The sequence below is a fragment of the Pteropus medius genome, unplaced genomic scaffold (genome assembly GCF_902729225.1).
Source record: "Pteropus medius unplaced genomic scaffold, Ma_sr-lr_union100, whole genome shotgun sequence".
Taxonomy (NCBI): Eukaryota; Metazoa; Chordata; class Mammalia; order Chiroptera; family Pteropodidae; genus Pteropus; species Pteropus medius.
In genome coordinates this window covers 1,981,185-1,998,413 of record NW_024350399.1, presented here as the reverse complement: position 1 = coordinate 1,998,413, position 17,229 = coordinate 1,981,185, and the positions used below count along the sequence as shown (strand labels likewise).

Sequence of the window (17,229 nt, the reverse complement as noted above, 5' to 3'; positions counted from 1 at the left end):
GATTTTAGCAGAGCTATAAAGATCTTCTGTGATCTGGTTTCTATGCTCACTGCTTTGATGGACACCGCCAAATTAATTGTTGTTATCACCAAATCTTCTTATTTTGGGCTTTCCTATTACATTTGAGGTTGTGGTGATCATTACCCCTTCTAGATATTCAATCTCACTGATTTCTGTGACACTATATTCCATAATTCTATTTATATTTCTCTGCCCATTTATTTTTCAAGCTTCTCTTTCTCTTCATTCTACATGCTCTTTCAAAGTGAATTTATTCATTATTAAACTACCATCAACATAGTGATGATTCCCAAGTCTTTATTTCCAACCCAAATTTCTTCAAGCTTTAGACTCACATACCTGATTGACAATGGCACTTTTAAAAAAACAGCCTTGAGATAAAATTCACATACCATACAATTCTCTCATTTAAAATGTACAATTGAATGGCTTTTAGTACACTCACAGATATGTGCAACCATCACCACAGTCCATTTTCAACCATTTTCATCACCTCAAAAAGAAAACCAGTACCCTTTAGGTATCACCACCGCCCCCCATCTTCTCATCCCTTCCAGCTCTAAGAAACCACGAGTCTACTTTATCTCTACAGATTTCCCTATTCTGGGCTTCTGTATGAACGGAACCATATGGTATATGGTCTTTTGTGACTGGCTTCTCTCACTCAGCATAATGTTTTCAAGGTTCATACACATTGTTGCATGTATGCATACTTCATTCCTTTTTATAACCAAATATTTATTGTATGGATGTACCACATTTTGTTTGTCCATTTGTCTATTGATGAACACTTGAATTGTTTCTACCTTTTGGCTATTATGAAAAATACTGCTATAAATTGCACATTCATGTGCAATTTTTATGGGGATGTTTCATTTCATTTCTCTTAGGTATATATACCCAGGAATGGAACTGTTTGGTCATATGATTAACTCTATATTTAATCATTTGAGGATCTAGCAGACTGTTTTTCTTCTAAAGAAGTTATAACATTCTACAGACACACCAGCAATGTATAAAGGTTCTAATTCTCACCATCCTTGATAATACTTGATATCTGACTTTTTGATTCTAGACATCCCAGTAGGTCTGAAGTGTTTATGTCATTGTGGTTTTGATTTGCACTTCTCTGATGACTAACAATGTAAAGCATCTTTTCCTGTTTATTTAACATTGTTACCTTCTTTGGAGAAATTTCTGTCAGATCCTTTGCCCATTTTTAAGTTGGGTTATTTGTCCTTTTATTATTGAGTTGTAAGAGTTCTTTATATATTCTAGATACAAGTCCCTTATCGGATATATGACTTGCAAAAATTTTCTCCCATTCTATGGGTTATCTTTTCACTGTTTTGATGGCGTCCTTTTTAAATTTTGTTGAGTCTAATTTATTTTTTTTTCCTTTTGCTCATGCTTTTGGTGTCATATTTAAGAATCTTCAGCCAAATCCAAAGTTATGAAGGTTTTACTCCTGTGTTTTCTTCTAAAAGCTTTATGGTTTTATTAATTTTAGGTCTTTGGTCTATTTTGAGTTAATTTTTGTACATGGTGCAAAGTAAGGTTTGAATTCATTCTTTTGCATGTGGCTATCCAGTTGTCTCAGAACTATTTGTTAAAAAGACTATTCTTTCCCCACAGGATGGTTTTGGAACCCTTGTCAAAAATCAGTTGACCACATAATGGATTAAAGATCTGAATATAAAATGTGAAACATAAAATGCAAAAAAACAAAACAAAACAAAAACAAAAACCCCATAGAAACTAAACTCATGGACCTTGGACTTAAAGAGGATTTTATGAATTTGACCTCAAAGGCAGAAGTAAAAGCAAAAATAAATGAATGGGACTACATCAAACTAAAAAGCTTTTGCACAGCAAAAGAAACCGTCAACAAGGTAAAGAGACATCCGAATGGGAAAATATATTTGCAAACACCACCTTCGATAAGGGCCTAATATCCAAAATACACAAAGAACTCATACAACTCAGTAACAACAACAACAAAAAAACCCAAACAATCCAATTAAAAAACAAGCAGAGGACCTGAACAGACACCTCTCCCAAGAAGACATACAAATGGCCAAGAAACATATGAAGAGATACTCAACATTGCTATTAGGGAAATGTAAATCAAAACCACAATGAGATAACATCTCACACCTGTTAGAATAGCTAGTGTTGGAGAGGATGCAGAGAAAAAGGAACCCTCATACACTGCTGGTGAGACTGCAAATTGGTACAGCCACTATGGAAAACAGTATAGAGGTTTCTCAAAAAAACTAAGAATTGATCTACTGTATGATCCAGCAATCCCTCTATTTACCCACCAAAGAATTGAAAACCCATATCCAAAAAGATATTTGCACACTGATGTTCATAGCAGCATTATTCACCGTGGCCAGGACATGGGAGCAACTTAAGTGTCCTATGACAGATGATTGGTGAAAGAAGCTGTGGTATATATATATACGATGGAATATTACTCAGCCAAAAGAAGAGATGAAATACTGTCATTTGCGACAACATGGATGGACCTCGAGATAACCATGCTAAGTGAAATAAATCAGACAGAAAAAATTGAAAACCACATATCACTTATACATGGGATATAAACCTAAAATCAACAAATGAACAGGACAAACAGAGACTCATGGACCTGGACAATAGACTAGTGGTTACCAGATTGGAGAGGGGAGGTAGATGGGGTAAAAGGGGATCAAATATGTGGTGACAGAAAGAAATCTAACTATGGGAGGTGAACACACATTGTAAATATATATTTGCCTTACTGTTAAAATGTACAGCTGAAACTTACTGGATTTTGTTAACCAATGTCACCATAAAAAAAAAATTAAAAAAAAATAATAATTTTTTAAAAAAGCAGTTGACCACAGATGCATGGGTTTATTTCTGGGCTCTATTCTATTCCATTGGTATCTGTGTCTATTCTTGTGCCAATAACATACTGTTTTGATTACCATTACTTTGTAATAAGTTTTGAAATTGGGAAGTGTGAATCTTCTTTATTCTTTTTCAGGATCATTTTCTTATTCTGAGTCCACTGTGATTCCATATGAATTTTAGAATGAGCTAGTAAATTTTCCACAGAAAAAGTCAGCTAGGATTGTATTGAATCTGTAATTGCATTGAATCTGTAGATTGTTTGGGGAGTATTGCCATTTTAATGATGTTAGGGCTTCTCCATGAACATGAGCTGTTTTTCCATTTATTTAGGTCTTCCTTCATTCAACAAAGTTTTGTAGTTTTCACAGTATAATTTTACACATTTTTTGTTAAATTTATTTCTATGTATTCTTTTTTTTTTTAACCTAAGTATTCTTTTTGGTGCTATTATGAATGGAATTTTCTTATTTTCATTTTTGGATTGTTCAACATATAGAAATACAACTGATTTTTGTATATTGATCTTAATGTCCTGCAACCTGAATACATTAGTTCTTATAGTTTTTTAGGGGATTCCTTAGGATTTCCTATATACAAGATCATGCCATCTGCAAATAGTTTTATTTCTTCCTTTCCAATCTTAATGCATTTCTTTTTCTTTCCTAATTGCACTAGCAATTAGAACCTCCAGCAAAATATTGACTAGAAGTGGTGAGAGCTGATTTCGAGTTCTTGATCTTAAGGGGAAAGCATCCAGTCTTTCACTATTAAGTATGATGTTAGCTGTAGCTTTTTTGTAGATGCACTTTATCAAGTTGAGAATGTTCCCTTCTATTTCAATGAATAGCACATCAACATTACCAAACTGAACTCACGTTTGCTCTATTTTCTGTCAAACTCTGACTGCTCCTATTCTTATCTCTTAGTTGACACCACTGTTCTCCTGTCTTAGGTTGGATTCCCTTGAAGCAGAGTCTGAGAAAGGGATTCTGTTCAAGTGGTTTATTGATGGAGTGCTCTCAAGTAAAACCTGTAATGTAGTGAGAGAAAAAGATAGGACAGGGGGAAAAGTTAGACAAAGATATGGGTTAAGCTGATTAGTTTAGCCCCCACTGGGAACTTTTGGCACATAAATGGCACATCTGTCCCACCTTGAGTAAAGGGGAAAGGAATTTTGTATGCTAGTATCATTTGCTGGTAACTTATTACATATCATCACTGATAATACAATCTCTATCAGACTCTCAGCTGACTGCTTTGTAGGAATTGACATTATACCATTGGCTGTGGTGCTGTCTCTGGGAGGGCATAACCTTCCAGAAGTTTCCAGAAATGGCTCCTCTTGACACAGAGGGTAATTCTCAAGAGGATGCAGATGCAAGCTATTAGCAGCTAACACTGAAACTTCCTGGCAAAGGGATCTAGACAGGGTACCAGCAATGTCTACTACAGTCCACCTCTACCATCGGTCAGACACATTTGCTTTGTATATTAAGTTTACTCTATCCAGGCAGTTGCTTCAGTGTTCTGGTTAGTCACAATTTCTGGAGAAACTTACAAGAAGAGGTTCTGAGCCCCTGGACATGTTGTCCTTATTAGGTCATAATAGTTTACTTACTCATTTACAGTTAAAACTGAGTATAGGAAGACCAAGAAATATCCTAGGGTCACATGTGCATCACTTTACTTTCTGCGTTCATAATGTAGCAGCAGCCCTAACTCCTCAAAATGAATTGTCACTTATCCCAGATGATCTGGTAACTTCTTTCTTTGCTTGATAGTTGCTGGCATTAGGAGCCTAAAGTGACCAGATGACAACCATATCTTTGAGGTTATTGAGATTCTTATGTTGTGCCTGGTAGAAACATCCCCTCTTTGGGAACCAGGACCTCCAGACCCACAGAATTTAAAGTTGCAGGAATGGGAAGCACAAATGGGATGATGTTGAATAGGGTCACTCCTATTTCCACCCCTTGGTTCCAGAGCCCATGAATTCTACTAGGGATAAAGCACCCTACTATGGTCATGTAGGTTTATACTCTATTGCAAAGGACAGCACACCATCCTTGCTGGCACCACAAATGCACCTTCAAAAGGCCATTCCATTACTCTGCCAAGTATCTTTGGGATGGAATTGTATTTGGTAGGAACAGCGGATCATACTGTCATGTGCCCACTGCTGCATCTGCTTTGTCATTAAGTGGGTCCATTGTTTCAAGGCATTATTATATAGGACCTCCATGCCAGTAGATCAAACATCTCTTGAGTCCTTGGATGGTAGTACTAGCTGAGGCATTTAGGTTTGATAGGCAAAGCAAAACATATATCAGTCCTGATCAGAATAAATTGTTGCCTTTTTCAGAATGGAAAATGTTCAATATAATCAACTTGTCACCAAGTGGCTGGTTGTTCTTGAGCAGGGGAACTAAGGGATCAGCATTGCTTTGTTGCTGACAGGTTGGTAGCGCTAGCAAAGTCAGCCTTAAGTGAGAGAGGCGTCTTTGCTAATAGGCCAGTAAAGAGCTTCCATATCTGCTACTGGGGTGATTCGACTTATGGGCAAACTGTACAAGAACTGGGACAGGTTAGGTGGTCCTGAAATCATCTTGTTTATATTGGTTATTATTTAGCACTTTTCTGGGAATACTTTAATAGCTCCCACTCTCAAAGATCACCCAAATGCTCCATGCCAGAACTTGTTTTCCCCATTTTCCTGTCTTGTTCCTCTGGGCCCCTGACCAACTAGCCCACTGACTGTGCTTCATATGTATTTCCTTGCCTCAGGCCACTCCTCTCTCCAGACAAAGTGGATGACCAGGTACATTGCCTAAAGACCTACTCATTGAATTTCTCCTTTGTCTTTCAGGATTACTCTGGATGGGGCTGTTGAGAAGCAGTAGTCCATATTTGGCTTGCTCTAACATATCAAGCCAACCTACCCACAAACCAGACCTGAATTTTTTCCTTCTCTGTCAAATGGTTGAAGGAATTCTTATGTTGCTATAGGTATGAACTAAGAGAAAGGTATCAGTGCAACAGATGTAGGTAATAGGGAGGTCTGGGGCCTCTTGTTCAATTAACTTACTTGTGCCCACCAAGTTTGCTTGGGCTTCTTTCCAAATGTACAATTACTATTGTAACATGGATGGCTGTTGTATCTACCCAATCTTACAGTTTGGTAGGTCTGACAAGAACCAGCTTGTTATATGAGTAACTGGTCAGTCACTTGATATTTTGTGGTCATGCACCAAGTCTCTATTAGAACCTAACAATATGCCAGGAGATGCTTTTCAAATGGTAAAACTTTCTCTACTGCAGATAACATCACCTTATTCCAGACACCTAGAAGTCTGTACTGTGGATTGTCAGAGAATTCACACAGCATCTTTTCATTCCACAGATACCTCTAATACCACAGAATTTTCCAGGTCATATGGCCCAAGCAGGAGGGCAACTTGTATCATAGCCTGGACCTGCTGCAGAGAGCTTTCTTGCATTCCCCTGTACAGAATATGCTGCCTACAAAACTGAAAGAGGCCTACCAAGGCATTGAACTTCTTTCTTGGGGTAAAAAACACAAGATGCAATAACTTATCCTCTACTTTGGAGAGGATGTTGCAGAATGCTCCAGATTGCTGGACTGGTAAACTTAACCAATGTGACAGGGCCCTGCATCTTTGCAAGGTTTGTCTCCCACCTTCTGTAGTGTATGTGTCTTACCAAGGAATCCAGAGTACAGCAGGTCCTCAAATAACATTTCGTTATAACACTGATGAGATGCCAAAGGAATCAAACTCTTGTTTGTACCAATTAGCCTATGGTAAATTGGTTTCATTATATGTCATTTCCCTTAAAGTCACAAAACCTATTGACATCAATAAATGAAGACTTACTGTATTCACTATTATCAGGAATGTCAGCAAACTTTCTGTAAAGGACCAGATAGTACATATTAATACCACATACCCATACCAGAAGCTATGTTACTCTCTCCAGTAAAGAAAACACATTCAATACAGGACTGAAGTTGTACTACTTGCTTAATTTTGCAGAAGTCCACTGTAATCCACCATAGGCCATCCAGTTTTTGCAAGGGCCACACATGTGAAAGTAAATGATATAGAGACCAATACCTTGCATCCTTTTAAGTTTTAAGGGTGGAACTAATCTATCACTTCCCCAGAATGTAAAATTTTTTTATTTACTATTCTGGTAGAGGTGAGAATGCAGTTTCAGGGGCTTCTACTTGGCCTTTCTCTCAAACTACGTCGAATATATCTATTCTGATTATACATTTAGAAACTGAAAAAATGACCATAAAGTGGTTTTCTGGACCAACTGCGAGACAGATTTGGGTAAGCAGTTCACTTATTACCTGATCCTGTTACTTCCCTACTGTAATAAGGGTGGAGTGCGGGGTTTGGGGGAGGGGAAGTGCTTTGATGGTGCTTTGAGTCCTTGGTGGTTAGTGTCAATTCAGACCCCTTATCTGTTTTCCAACTCAAAAAATCTGGGTGTCCTTTCTCTAGCGTATGGTTAACTAAGTAAATAGCTCTTTCAATTGCTAGGCTGAGTCTGAGAACTCTCTCAGGCCTAAAAACTGTGCAGAGAACTCTATCTTTTCATTGAAGTTACTGACCTCAATGTTCTGGTCAACCATTCTTGATCTTTTAATTATATTGAAATCAATACCCTCCTTGGCTGCCCGTCTAGTCCCTAAGACCACCCATGTTCCATTAGCCATCTCCGCTTGTACCATGCTGCCCTTATGGAAATCCACCCACCCTGCTTCTGAGAGTTAAGTGTTGCCATTTGGCCTCTGCTATGCCAGAGCTGTCATCCCCACTGCTACTAGGAAAACCAGATGTTAAACAACATCCCCTTCCATCAGCTTCCACCCAGAGACAGATACTTCTAAACTTCTCAAAGATGCTGGTGATCCTTTTTAGTGCCTTTCCTTTAAGTTTTTCCCAGGCCTTCCTGAGGGATATAGTCAGCTGGTGGCTTTTCCATAATAATATACATTAATTCTCACATGCCCACTTCCTCTAAACTTTTTGATCATTTCTTGTACAGTCTGTATTCTCAACTTCATTTACTGTGGGCCATCACGTTTCCCAAGCTCCCCCAAACCATCTCCAAAGTATGTTATAAACACCTCATGGGGGCCTTGCTAGGATGTTCCAGTCACAGGAAAATGCCCCTATTATCACAACTTCTGTAGAAATTTGACTCTAAATTCTTAAATCCAAACCACAAATTTCCTTTTAACATACAGAATTTTGGAACTGAGGTACCTCCTTTAAGTTTGAGAGTAGCATGAACACTTCAAATATAGCTTAAACATAACCTTTGTAATGGTTATTTTTAAGTCGCAGAAAATGCAGACTAGAAAAAAAAATAATGTCCTTACAATGACATATTCTTGCTGAAGAAAAAGTTCACTTACAAGCAACCTTCACCTAGGAGGGAGAGACCTACAAACAGAAACATGTTTGGCTGATGGAGCTAACAGAGATTGAGGAGGGCCCCCGAGTAGTGCTACTCAAAGGTGATTAAAAGATATACACTGGTCTGTGAACATTTTACCAGTCTGCAACATGAGTTAGAAATTGAGAGTTTAGAAACTTTTTAGCATTTTGACATTGCTGATATTCAAGTGCCTGATCAGTGGACTTATCCTGATAAATGGGGTCTGGTCAGTTTGGGTGTTAACAAACTTGCGTTGTGGGGAGCATATAGTGTGAACTGCACACTTATCATGGGAAATAGGAACACACATTGGTGTATGAAGAATTGGATATCTATAAAACAAAAAACCTGGTCCTTTACCACAGACAGTATGAGGAGTGCTCCATTCTACCACAAGTCCTAGAATAATTCAAATAATGCTTTTAGAACAGAGAGTCCCTGAGGTCAATTTGTTCATGTTCAATCAAAATAAAAATGAAAACAAATGGCTTGAGAACAAAACTAAAGTGGACGGGGGCATCTATTCAGATTCCTGGATTAAGCCCCTACCAGCAAAAAGTGAGAAATTGTAAATGAAAACTGGCAAGACAGTAGGCACACAGTTTAAGAGGCAGAGTCCCTTTGTGCTTCCCTCCCACCTCTCTCTCTATCCTCACTCAGCTTTTGGCTGGAGCTGTAAGGAGAGAATTTGGGCCATTTAGGCCCACAACAATCATCACAAATCTGTCAGTATGTCTCCCATCTCATGGAGAATAAAGGAGTCTTAGATTTAGACCTGGGCTCTTCCACACTCTGATTAGGAGCAGCAGCTTGACTTTCCCAAAAAGCCTGAGGGCTCAAGAATGATTCCTTCCTTGCCAATACAATAGAACATGTGAGATCTTAAGGGGTGAAAAGTCTTATCCCAGGGGAAAGTGACATGTCAGGAGCTCAAAGTGACTCAAATGATGAATGTGAATTTGCTCTGGTAGTTATTTTCTGTGTGCTGAACTGGACAGCCAGCTGGTCTGACCAGAGTATACCAACATAAGGCGGCCTAGGTCCATAGATCCACTGGCTCCTGTAGAGGAGGGCAAGGTCAGCTCAAAGAAAAATAATTTAGAAAACATGTTAATAATATATTATTAATAACGTGAAATGTTAAAAATCAATACAAATTAAAGGGCTTCCCAGACTGAAATACTCAGAGGAAATGAGGAAAGGCCATTCTCCTTTGCCGAATGAGGTGCAGATCAAGCTGGAGAAAGGGGATGGTGGTGGAATCCAGCACTGCAGTTATGCCGAACTAGTCTAACATTACTCAAGTTGCAGCTTACAGAAGGTGAGGAAGATCAGAAAAAGACCTGGATGAAAAACAGGCCACACTCCTCACTCAGAATATTTATTAGTTAAGAAAAAGGACCTAGGCTGCACCCCAACCCTTTTCCCAAACTACCTCTCTGAATCAAGGGACAGGATTCAAAGGAAAGAGATGGCTCAAGTAAGCCAGAATGTCTAGGGAAGAACAGTCATTCATTTCCTAGACCCGATACTATAATTATATGTGTTTGCCAGGGAGACGGGGCCAGTGAGAGTGGTGGATGGACTAGATGAATGGGAAACAGGATGGGCCCTGCTTTGTCAGTTTGGGCTCAGAGAAGAGTTGGAATAAACAGGTATTTTTTAAAAGAGAGGAGATAAGAGGAGAGGCAAAGGGCAAAGGAAGGTCAAGGGCTGGGTTCACTCAGATCACACAGCATTGTAGAAAGAATCAAGGCAGCAACTTGAATTCTCAGGCTGGAACAGGGAGTAGAGGACTCAGCACCCAGAGAGGAAGGAATACCAGGGTGTCTCTTTCAACCTTACTGTGATTAAATGCAAAAGCCTTCACTTCCTTTCCCTTCAGGGAATTCTGAAAGGTCTGTCTGAAGGCAAGATGGCATGGTGACAAACCTATAACTCCAGTCTAAGCTGTTTCTCCCCATTCATTTCCTAAGACTCTGTCCAAGAAAACCATAGAAATAGTCACAGGATTCTGTCCCTTTTCCCCAGGTCCGAGAGGGAAAGCAGAGACAAAGCACAAAGACTCTGGGTACAAAGGTGAACATCAATGTGGCCAAATATAACATTACTTTGGAAGAAGGAAGATTCATGCCCCAAAAGGGATGCCTTCCTTCACCTCATAGGTCATGGGACCTTTGCTAGCAGCAGAAATCACAATTGAAAGAGCTCACAAAAATGGCCTGCCCAATAGGTCTAATTCCTAAAAAGACAGAGAAAAAGCCTCAGCCGGTATGGCACAATCTTGGGTGGGATGACAGAGGGCAATGAGCAGACCACTCCTGCAGATGACACTCCTGCCTCAGCTCCCAGTAGTTCTGCTGACTCCAGATGTTCCCCATGACTGGGAAGCGAGGAAAAAAACATGTTGTTTCACATGATCAGACACTGTTCGCCATTGGCACTTGGTGGGCCCGACAGATTGAGGGCATCCAGGTCAAAGTTGAGGCCAGGAGGCTGGAGGAGAGATGAAGGGACTCAGACAACCGCTCATATTTCAGGTCACAGTATGTGAAGGTCCATCCCTAGTAGCCACAATTATCACCTGAGGTAGAACCACTAAAGGTTAAAAAATTCTGGAAACTTGGGCTCAGATTAAAATCTAGGAGAAGATATACTCACCATCTCCCCAGCCAACTCTTTTGGAGGATGGCCCAAATCCTGTAGCTGGAAAATAAGGAGAGGAAATGAGACAGAGAAAATCCCAGAAGAGAATATAGCAGCCGCAAAGAATCTGAGCCATGATCTTTCTGCTTTCTCCCGAGGACTGTATTATGTGGCCTCTCTTATGCTCCCTCCTCCTCCTGGGTTTGGCAGTATGGCCTCCTTTCTAGATGCTTCCTCCACCAAACACCCAAGCGACAGCACCAGCAGGCAGGCAGAGGAAAGCCTTACCTGCTGCATAAGATCCAGCACCGTCTCAAAACGAATTTTCCGAGTGGCCTCACTATCTGCAGAGGTCTCTGCCTCAAACTGCTCACATATCTTTCCCATCACACTGTGCTGCTCCTGGTATTTTTCAAACTGCTCTGGAGGTAGAGATTCCTGGTGACTCTGCAACCATTCTGGATACTAAGGAAAGAGAAAATGGGAGGAGAAGAATTAAGTGAATGATGAGTAAGACGGGACACTAAAATATGAAGAAAAATAAAGTATGAAGGGAAGAAGGACAGAGCAGAAGGAAAAGGTAAATTAGCTAATTCAGAATGAGAAGTAGCGCTGACTCCAACTAGATCCTCTGGCTTTGCGAGCATTCATGACCATGAGAGGATAGCAAACTTTTTCTGTGAAGGGCCAGATAGTAAATACTTTAGGCTTTAAGGGCCACATATGGTCTCTGTCATTTTTCTTTCCTTGTTTTTTCTTTGTTTTGGATCTACAACCTTTAGAAATGCAAGGAGTTGATCAGACAATGAAAGAATTTCAAATCAGTTTACAGAACACTAGAGCTAAAGGATTTCCTCTTCTACCTTATATATCCTCAGAGTGGTAGCTTTATTCTCTTAAAGACATAATTCCTCTCCAATTCTCTCCACTCCAAATAAATAAACAAAAGAGAAAAAAAAAAAAAACAAATGGACTTGTGTACTCAAAGTTCTCTATCTCTGCAGGCTCTAAGCAGACGAAGTAGCCCACAGGAATTGATACAATGGAGAGCAAGGAGGAAAAGCAAAAATAGAAGTTCACAAACCTTTTCTGTGATCTCCTTCAGTGATGGGTACAGCACATCTTTGGACAGTAGGTTCTGCATGATACTCTGCATGATGGGGAGGATGTTCCCCTCCCCATCCCCTTCATCTAAGCCAAGCCCTTCCATGGCCTTGGTGAGTTCCTCCTCTGACATACCTGAGTTCTAGAAAGGACAAGAGAGAGGTGAGCAAGTATAACGTCTCATTGGGATGCTTACTACCCTTTCAGGTGGGAAAGAACATTTAAACTTATCTGTAGCAAAACAGTGTGTCAGGGACAAACTTGAGATGATACCCAAAAGAGTCCATCTTTGAGACTCTATTGGTGAAGTGTCTGGGAGTGGGCCCCTTGTAGACCCCTACCTCTTCCTCCCCCTCACCTGCAGATCAGTGGCATTTTTAGCTAGTCCACTTAGTGTCTCCTTTAGGCAAGAAGTAAATTCTTGTTGGGAAGTCGCATCACTGCCTAGTAGAGATCAAAAGAGCCAAAGTCATTTAGGAGTTTAACTGTTTACTTATCTGACTGGCCTGGTTATGAGCTTAGATATGGAGCATTTACTAGTGAGTCACTAGCACTCCAAATCTTTGAATGCTCTATGGTTATCTTTATAGTCATTTTCACAAATCTACATGAACTTGTATATCAGTTTGTTCTCCATGAGGACATCCAAAATAACACTGTAACCTTTAAAAAGTTTCAATAATCCTTCCCATTACTTTCTACTTATCTCACCCCTTTCATTAAAAAGGGTTCCCATCCTTCCTCCCATCTCCTTGCCCCACCCCATGGCAGTGGTTTCATGGTTGCTATCAATTTGATGTATTTGTATCAATTTGATGAATTTTGGTGTATTCAAGCAACAATGACTTAAGAGGTTTGTTTAGATATTTCCAGTTGTCTGGGCACGCCCCCCTCACCCACTCTCCCAGCAGCCTCTGAGAGCTTTTGGAACTGTTCCACCAGGTGGGGCTCTTCCTCAGCCAACTCCTTCATTGCCTTCTCAAACTCTGCAGTGGCTTGGGAAGCCAGCTCGCTGTCAAATAGTTCCTGGAAAAACTTCTCTTGGGAGGCGAAGAGGGCATCCTGCAAGGGAGAAGTAGCCAAATGAATCTCTCATTTGGCACTGCACTACACCTGGCCTCTGACAAAAGCCACAGGCAGAGGCTATAGGAAATGTAGTGCCTCTCTCCTACTCACCTGCATTGGACATTCTAACTCCCTCCCTTAATGAGGGTAGCAAGAAAGGGAAGGGTATGGAGTGGTATTCCCAAACCATTTCAACCTTCTCTTTTCTCAAGGAACTTCTTTAAGATCTCTCACTTCCACCTTAAGTCCTTGTTTCACAAGGACTGAAGCCTGCAAGAGCACTCAGCAATGTGAGGTCAAGGCACCCGCCCCCCACTCCCTCTGGCCCACAGGGGCCTGCTGCAGCTCTGCTCAGAGCTGCATGCTATCCCCACCCCCTCCCTTAAGCAGGTGGAATTTATACTTTGGCAGTATCTCCTGGTGATCTCTTCTGGGGTCCTGAAGCATCAGGGGCCGTGGTGGTAGGAGGGGGTGCTGGGGAGGGTTTGGCCTTTTCGAAATCATCAAGAGCACCTTTAGAGATAAGAGACATGGTATGTGTGTTGGAGATGGACGATGATGGAAGGCTGAGGGGTTTCTGAGCAAAGCATTGAGAGAACAATCTTCCAAACTGCCAGCTTTCCTAGATTTTTCTTTTGAGTCTCCCTTTCTTGGCCCACTGCTCAGTAAGCCTCCCAATTCCCTCCTCATTACCTAATTTATTAAGATCAAAGGGGAAGAAATGCCTTAAGGTGGAACAGGTGTCTTTCTCAGAGCTGGAAGGAGTTAAAAGAAGTTCTACAGAGACATCTTCATCTACAGTGCCTTCCCTGCCACACTCATGATTCTTTAGGAATGCCACACAAATATCCAACAGGATCAGAGAACACAGATGTCCTTAACCCCCTGAACTCCCTCTGGAACCCTAAAAGGAATAATCTTTGACAAAAGGGCATAAGCGACAAGATGTCTCATCTAGCCTCCCATGTACCCTGGTACTAGTACAAACTGAGGGACTCCATACTGTACTCCATGGAAGGGCATCAAATTCTCATCTCTTATCCTCCAACATAACTTTCCCTGGCAAAGCTCCTTGAACTAGCTCCCTCTGGCCCCAACTCTGTAAATAACTATGTGCCAATTCACACAGAATCACTTGGCACTCTTCATTGTGTCTGTTTATCCTTACACCTGCCCACATCTTTGTGACCTGGCAAGAGACAAAAAATATTCACCTCTGCCCTGAAAAGCCTATCCTCATTCTGCTTGCCAGGCCTAGGGGGAGGCACTGGCCCCACTCTGGGCAAGAAGACAAGATGAGTGAAGGGCAGGGCTAAGGAAGAAAAGAACATCCATCCTCTTTTGGGAGGGTGAACTGTGTTCCCCTAAGACCTCTCATCCTCGCTTTTTAAAAATAAAAGAAAGAGAGTCAGTTTCAGCTCTGACCTGATGAAAGAACTGGAAAGAGGCCTGGTGAGAGAAAGATGAAAGGACTAAGAAAAGGAAATTAGTGTCTTTTGCGTTAAGAAAGATAGGACACTGCATAGAAGGACGCACTGCAGGCTTGCTAAGAGTTAATGTAAACAATCTGTGAGTGTCCGGTTCGCTGCCCACCGAGAACCGAATGAAGTTAGTTCTTCAAGAACTTAATCTGAACTAAGCTGGGGGCCAGATTAGAGCCAGATTGTGAAACGCAGAACTCTGGGTTACTGCTTCCCCTCTCGCAGAGAGATCAACGGTCTGGGTTCTCAGAGGCCCAACGTGAACTTCCCAGCTCCCGCAGCAGAGGTAGGAGAGGGAGACTCAGAGATCTTCGGACTCGCAGTCAGAAACTCCGCCCCCGTCCAATCTTTGGACAGCCTCCCCGTCCTGCCCCAAATATCTCAGATTCACTTGACTCCATGAATGGGTCCTCATACTCGCCCTCCTCGGGCCTTTCCATTACAAGCTCTTACTTTCTAGAAGCTCTTCCAATTCCTGGTCCGCTTCGGCCACGACCCGACAGTCCTCCTCCGCGGCGGCCATCTTGCTACCTTCGACTCGCCGTAGGAGGCGGGACTCCGCGGCGCCACGCCACGCCTTTTCCGCCTCTGAGACCAATGGTAATTTCGGCCAGTGCGGAACCGCCATTTTTAAAGGGACAGGAAGCTTTGGTTTGGGGGTTTGTTTTTTTTCTTTTTTTCACTTTCGCCAGGAATTATGGAACCCACAGAAGGGAACTTACTGTTATCTTTTGCTAGGTTTCTTACTAGCCTGGCCTGCTTTCATTCAACTTCCCATATTATCCAGAGAAGTAGCTTTTCCATTATTTTTCTCAACACAACACTTTCTGACATACTATATAGTTTACTTACTTATATTACTTATTGCCTCCCCTTCCCCCGCCCTCACTCCTCCACCCTAGAATTTCAGCACCTTGATGGCAAGGATTTTAGTCCTGTGTCTTCACTGCTGTATTCTTGGCAACTAGGGTCGGGGCTACTTTAGCACTTAAAGACATCTACAATTGGTTTATGACCCAGTGCCCTGCATGGTGGAGGATAGAGAGATAAATCAGGAGCAGCCCCTATTGTAAAATAGCTGACTGGGAATTAGGCTGGAGGTAGGAACAGACATATACACAGTAAGAATAGCACAAGGTAAGTGTCTTAAAAGAGTTAAGGGTAAAGTCTGATAAAGTTTAAAATGGAGAAATCACCTCAAAATGAAAAAGGTCACTTTGTGGTGGTTTTCATCCTTAGCTTCCCAGTCACACACCTGAATAATGTGTCAAGCACCAGATTAGGTACTTTCTCATTGCTTTATAGATTGGGCACAAACTAATAAAATCATATCTGTGCAAAAACTACTGTATTCTTCCAAGCACAAGTGTGGCTTGAGAGAACATTCTGAATTGGAAGTCAGAAGACTTAAATTCTAGTCCAAACTCTGTCAAAAAATTACTTTGTTGAAAACCCTTCACTACTCTAGGACTCAGATTACAAATATGTAACAATAAAGATGGGAACCTGAGATCCTTTTCAATACTAAACTTCTCTAATCATTTTAAAATTTTATTAGTTTCAGGTATATACTACATCGGTTAGACATTTATATAGTTTATGAAACGATCCCGCCAATTACTCTATCACCCATTTCTTATGTCGTACTCCCCATTTCCATGACCACCTTTCGACTATTAATTTGTACCTGTTTAACCCTTCACCCCTTTCTCCCAGCCTCCCAACCCCCTCCCCTCTGGCAGTCACTAGAAAGCCCTCTGTCTGTTTTCATTTAGTTTCTTTTTGTTCCTTAGATTCACATATTAATGAAATCGTGTGGTATTTCTTTCTCTGACTTATTTCACTCAGCATAATAACCTCTACGTCCACCCATGTCATTGCAAATGGTAGGATTTCTTTTTTATGGCTGAGTAATATTCCATTGCATATATGAACCATAACTTCTTTATCCAATTGTCTGTTGATGGGCATTTAGGTTACTTCTAGTTCTTGGCTATTGTAAATAGTGCTGCCATGAACATTGGGGTGCATACATCTTTATGAATTAGCGTTTTGGTTTTCTTTGGACAAATACCCAGAAGTATAACTGCTGGGTCAAAAGGCAGATCCATTTGGGCTGTACTAATTCTATTTTTCTGATTAAGCTTTCTCCCCCAACACCTGTAACAATCTATTTCAGGCTAACTTTCTCATTCAACTCCAAACTTACATGTGTATCTCTAAAATGACTATAGTTATATCAAGCATGTTTAAAAATATAACAGGCATTTTTCATTAATGTAGTAGCAATCATGTTAATAAGGAAAATACTAGATTGTAATTGAGAAAATTAAGATGGAGTTGAAAACAAGCATGGTTCTTTTGCATTAGCAAATTTGCTTCTGCTTTTGTTTTTACTACTGATACTCCTAACACCTCATCTCAGTAGTTTTACTCACTTTCTGCCTTTCTAATATATAGTGAACACTGTTGCAAACAGTAACTTACAGCACTTTTTTTTTCACGTTTAAAACTTGGTTTACTTATCTTTGGAAAGCAG

At 40.8% G+C, this 17,229-nt stretch overlaps 1 protein-coding gene across 1 annotated transcript; it reads right to left on the bottom strand.

The window, feature by feature from the left end:
* Window positions 1-6,796: 6,796 nt before the first annotated feature.
* PEX19 (peroxisomal biogenesis factor 19) lies at window positions 6,797-15,278 on the bottom strand. Its single transcript, XM_039839968.1, has 8 exons — window positions 15,144-15,278; window positions 13,613-13,722; window positions 13,041-13,206; window positions 12,503-12,588; window positions 12,125-12,286; window positions 11,329-11,505; window positions 11,056-11,100; window positions 6,797-10,890 (listed from the first exon to the last, which is right to left on the bottom strand). Exons 1-8 carry the CDS (start codon window positions 15,211-15,213, stop codon window positions 10,807-10,809), a joined length of 900 nt encoding a protein of 299 aa, XP_039695902.1. The 5' UTR covers window positions 15,214-15,278; the 3' UTR covers window positions 6,797-10,806.
* Between the last annotated feature and the right edge of the window lie 1,951 nt (window positions 15,279-17,229).

Excerpts from the sequence above, each read along its gene's own strand:
- PEX19 (XM_039839968.1), bottom strand. The coding sequence starts at position 15,213 with ATGGCCGCCGCGGAGGAGGACTGTCGGGTCGTGGCCGAAGCGGACCAG. Across the intron at positions 13,723-15,143 it reads ATTGGAAGAGCTTCTAGAAA|GTGCTCTTGATGATTTCGAA; the intron begins GTAAGAGCTTGT and ends TTATCTCTAAAG. Across the intron at positions 12,287-12,502 it reads AAAATGCCACTGATCTGCAG|AACTCAGGTATGTCAGAGGA; the intron begins GTGAGGGGGAGG and ends TGTCCTTTCTAG.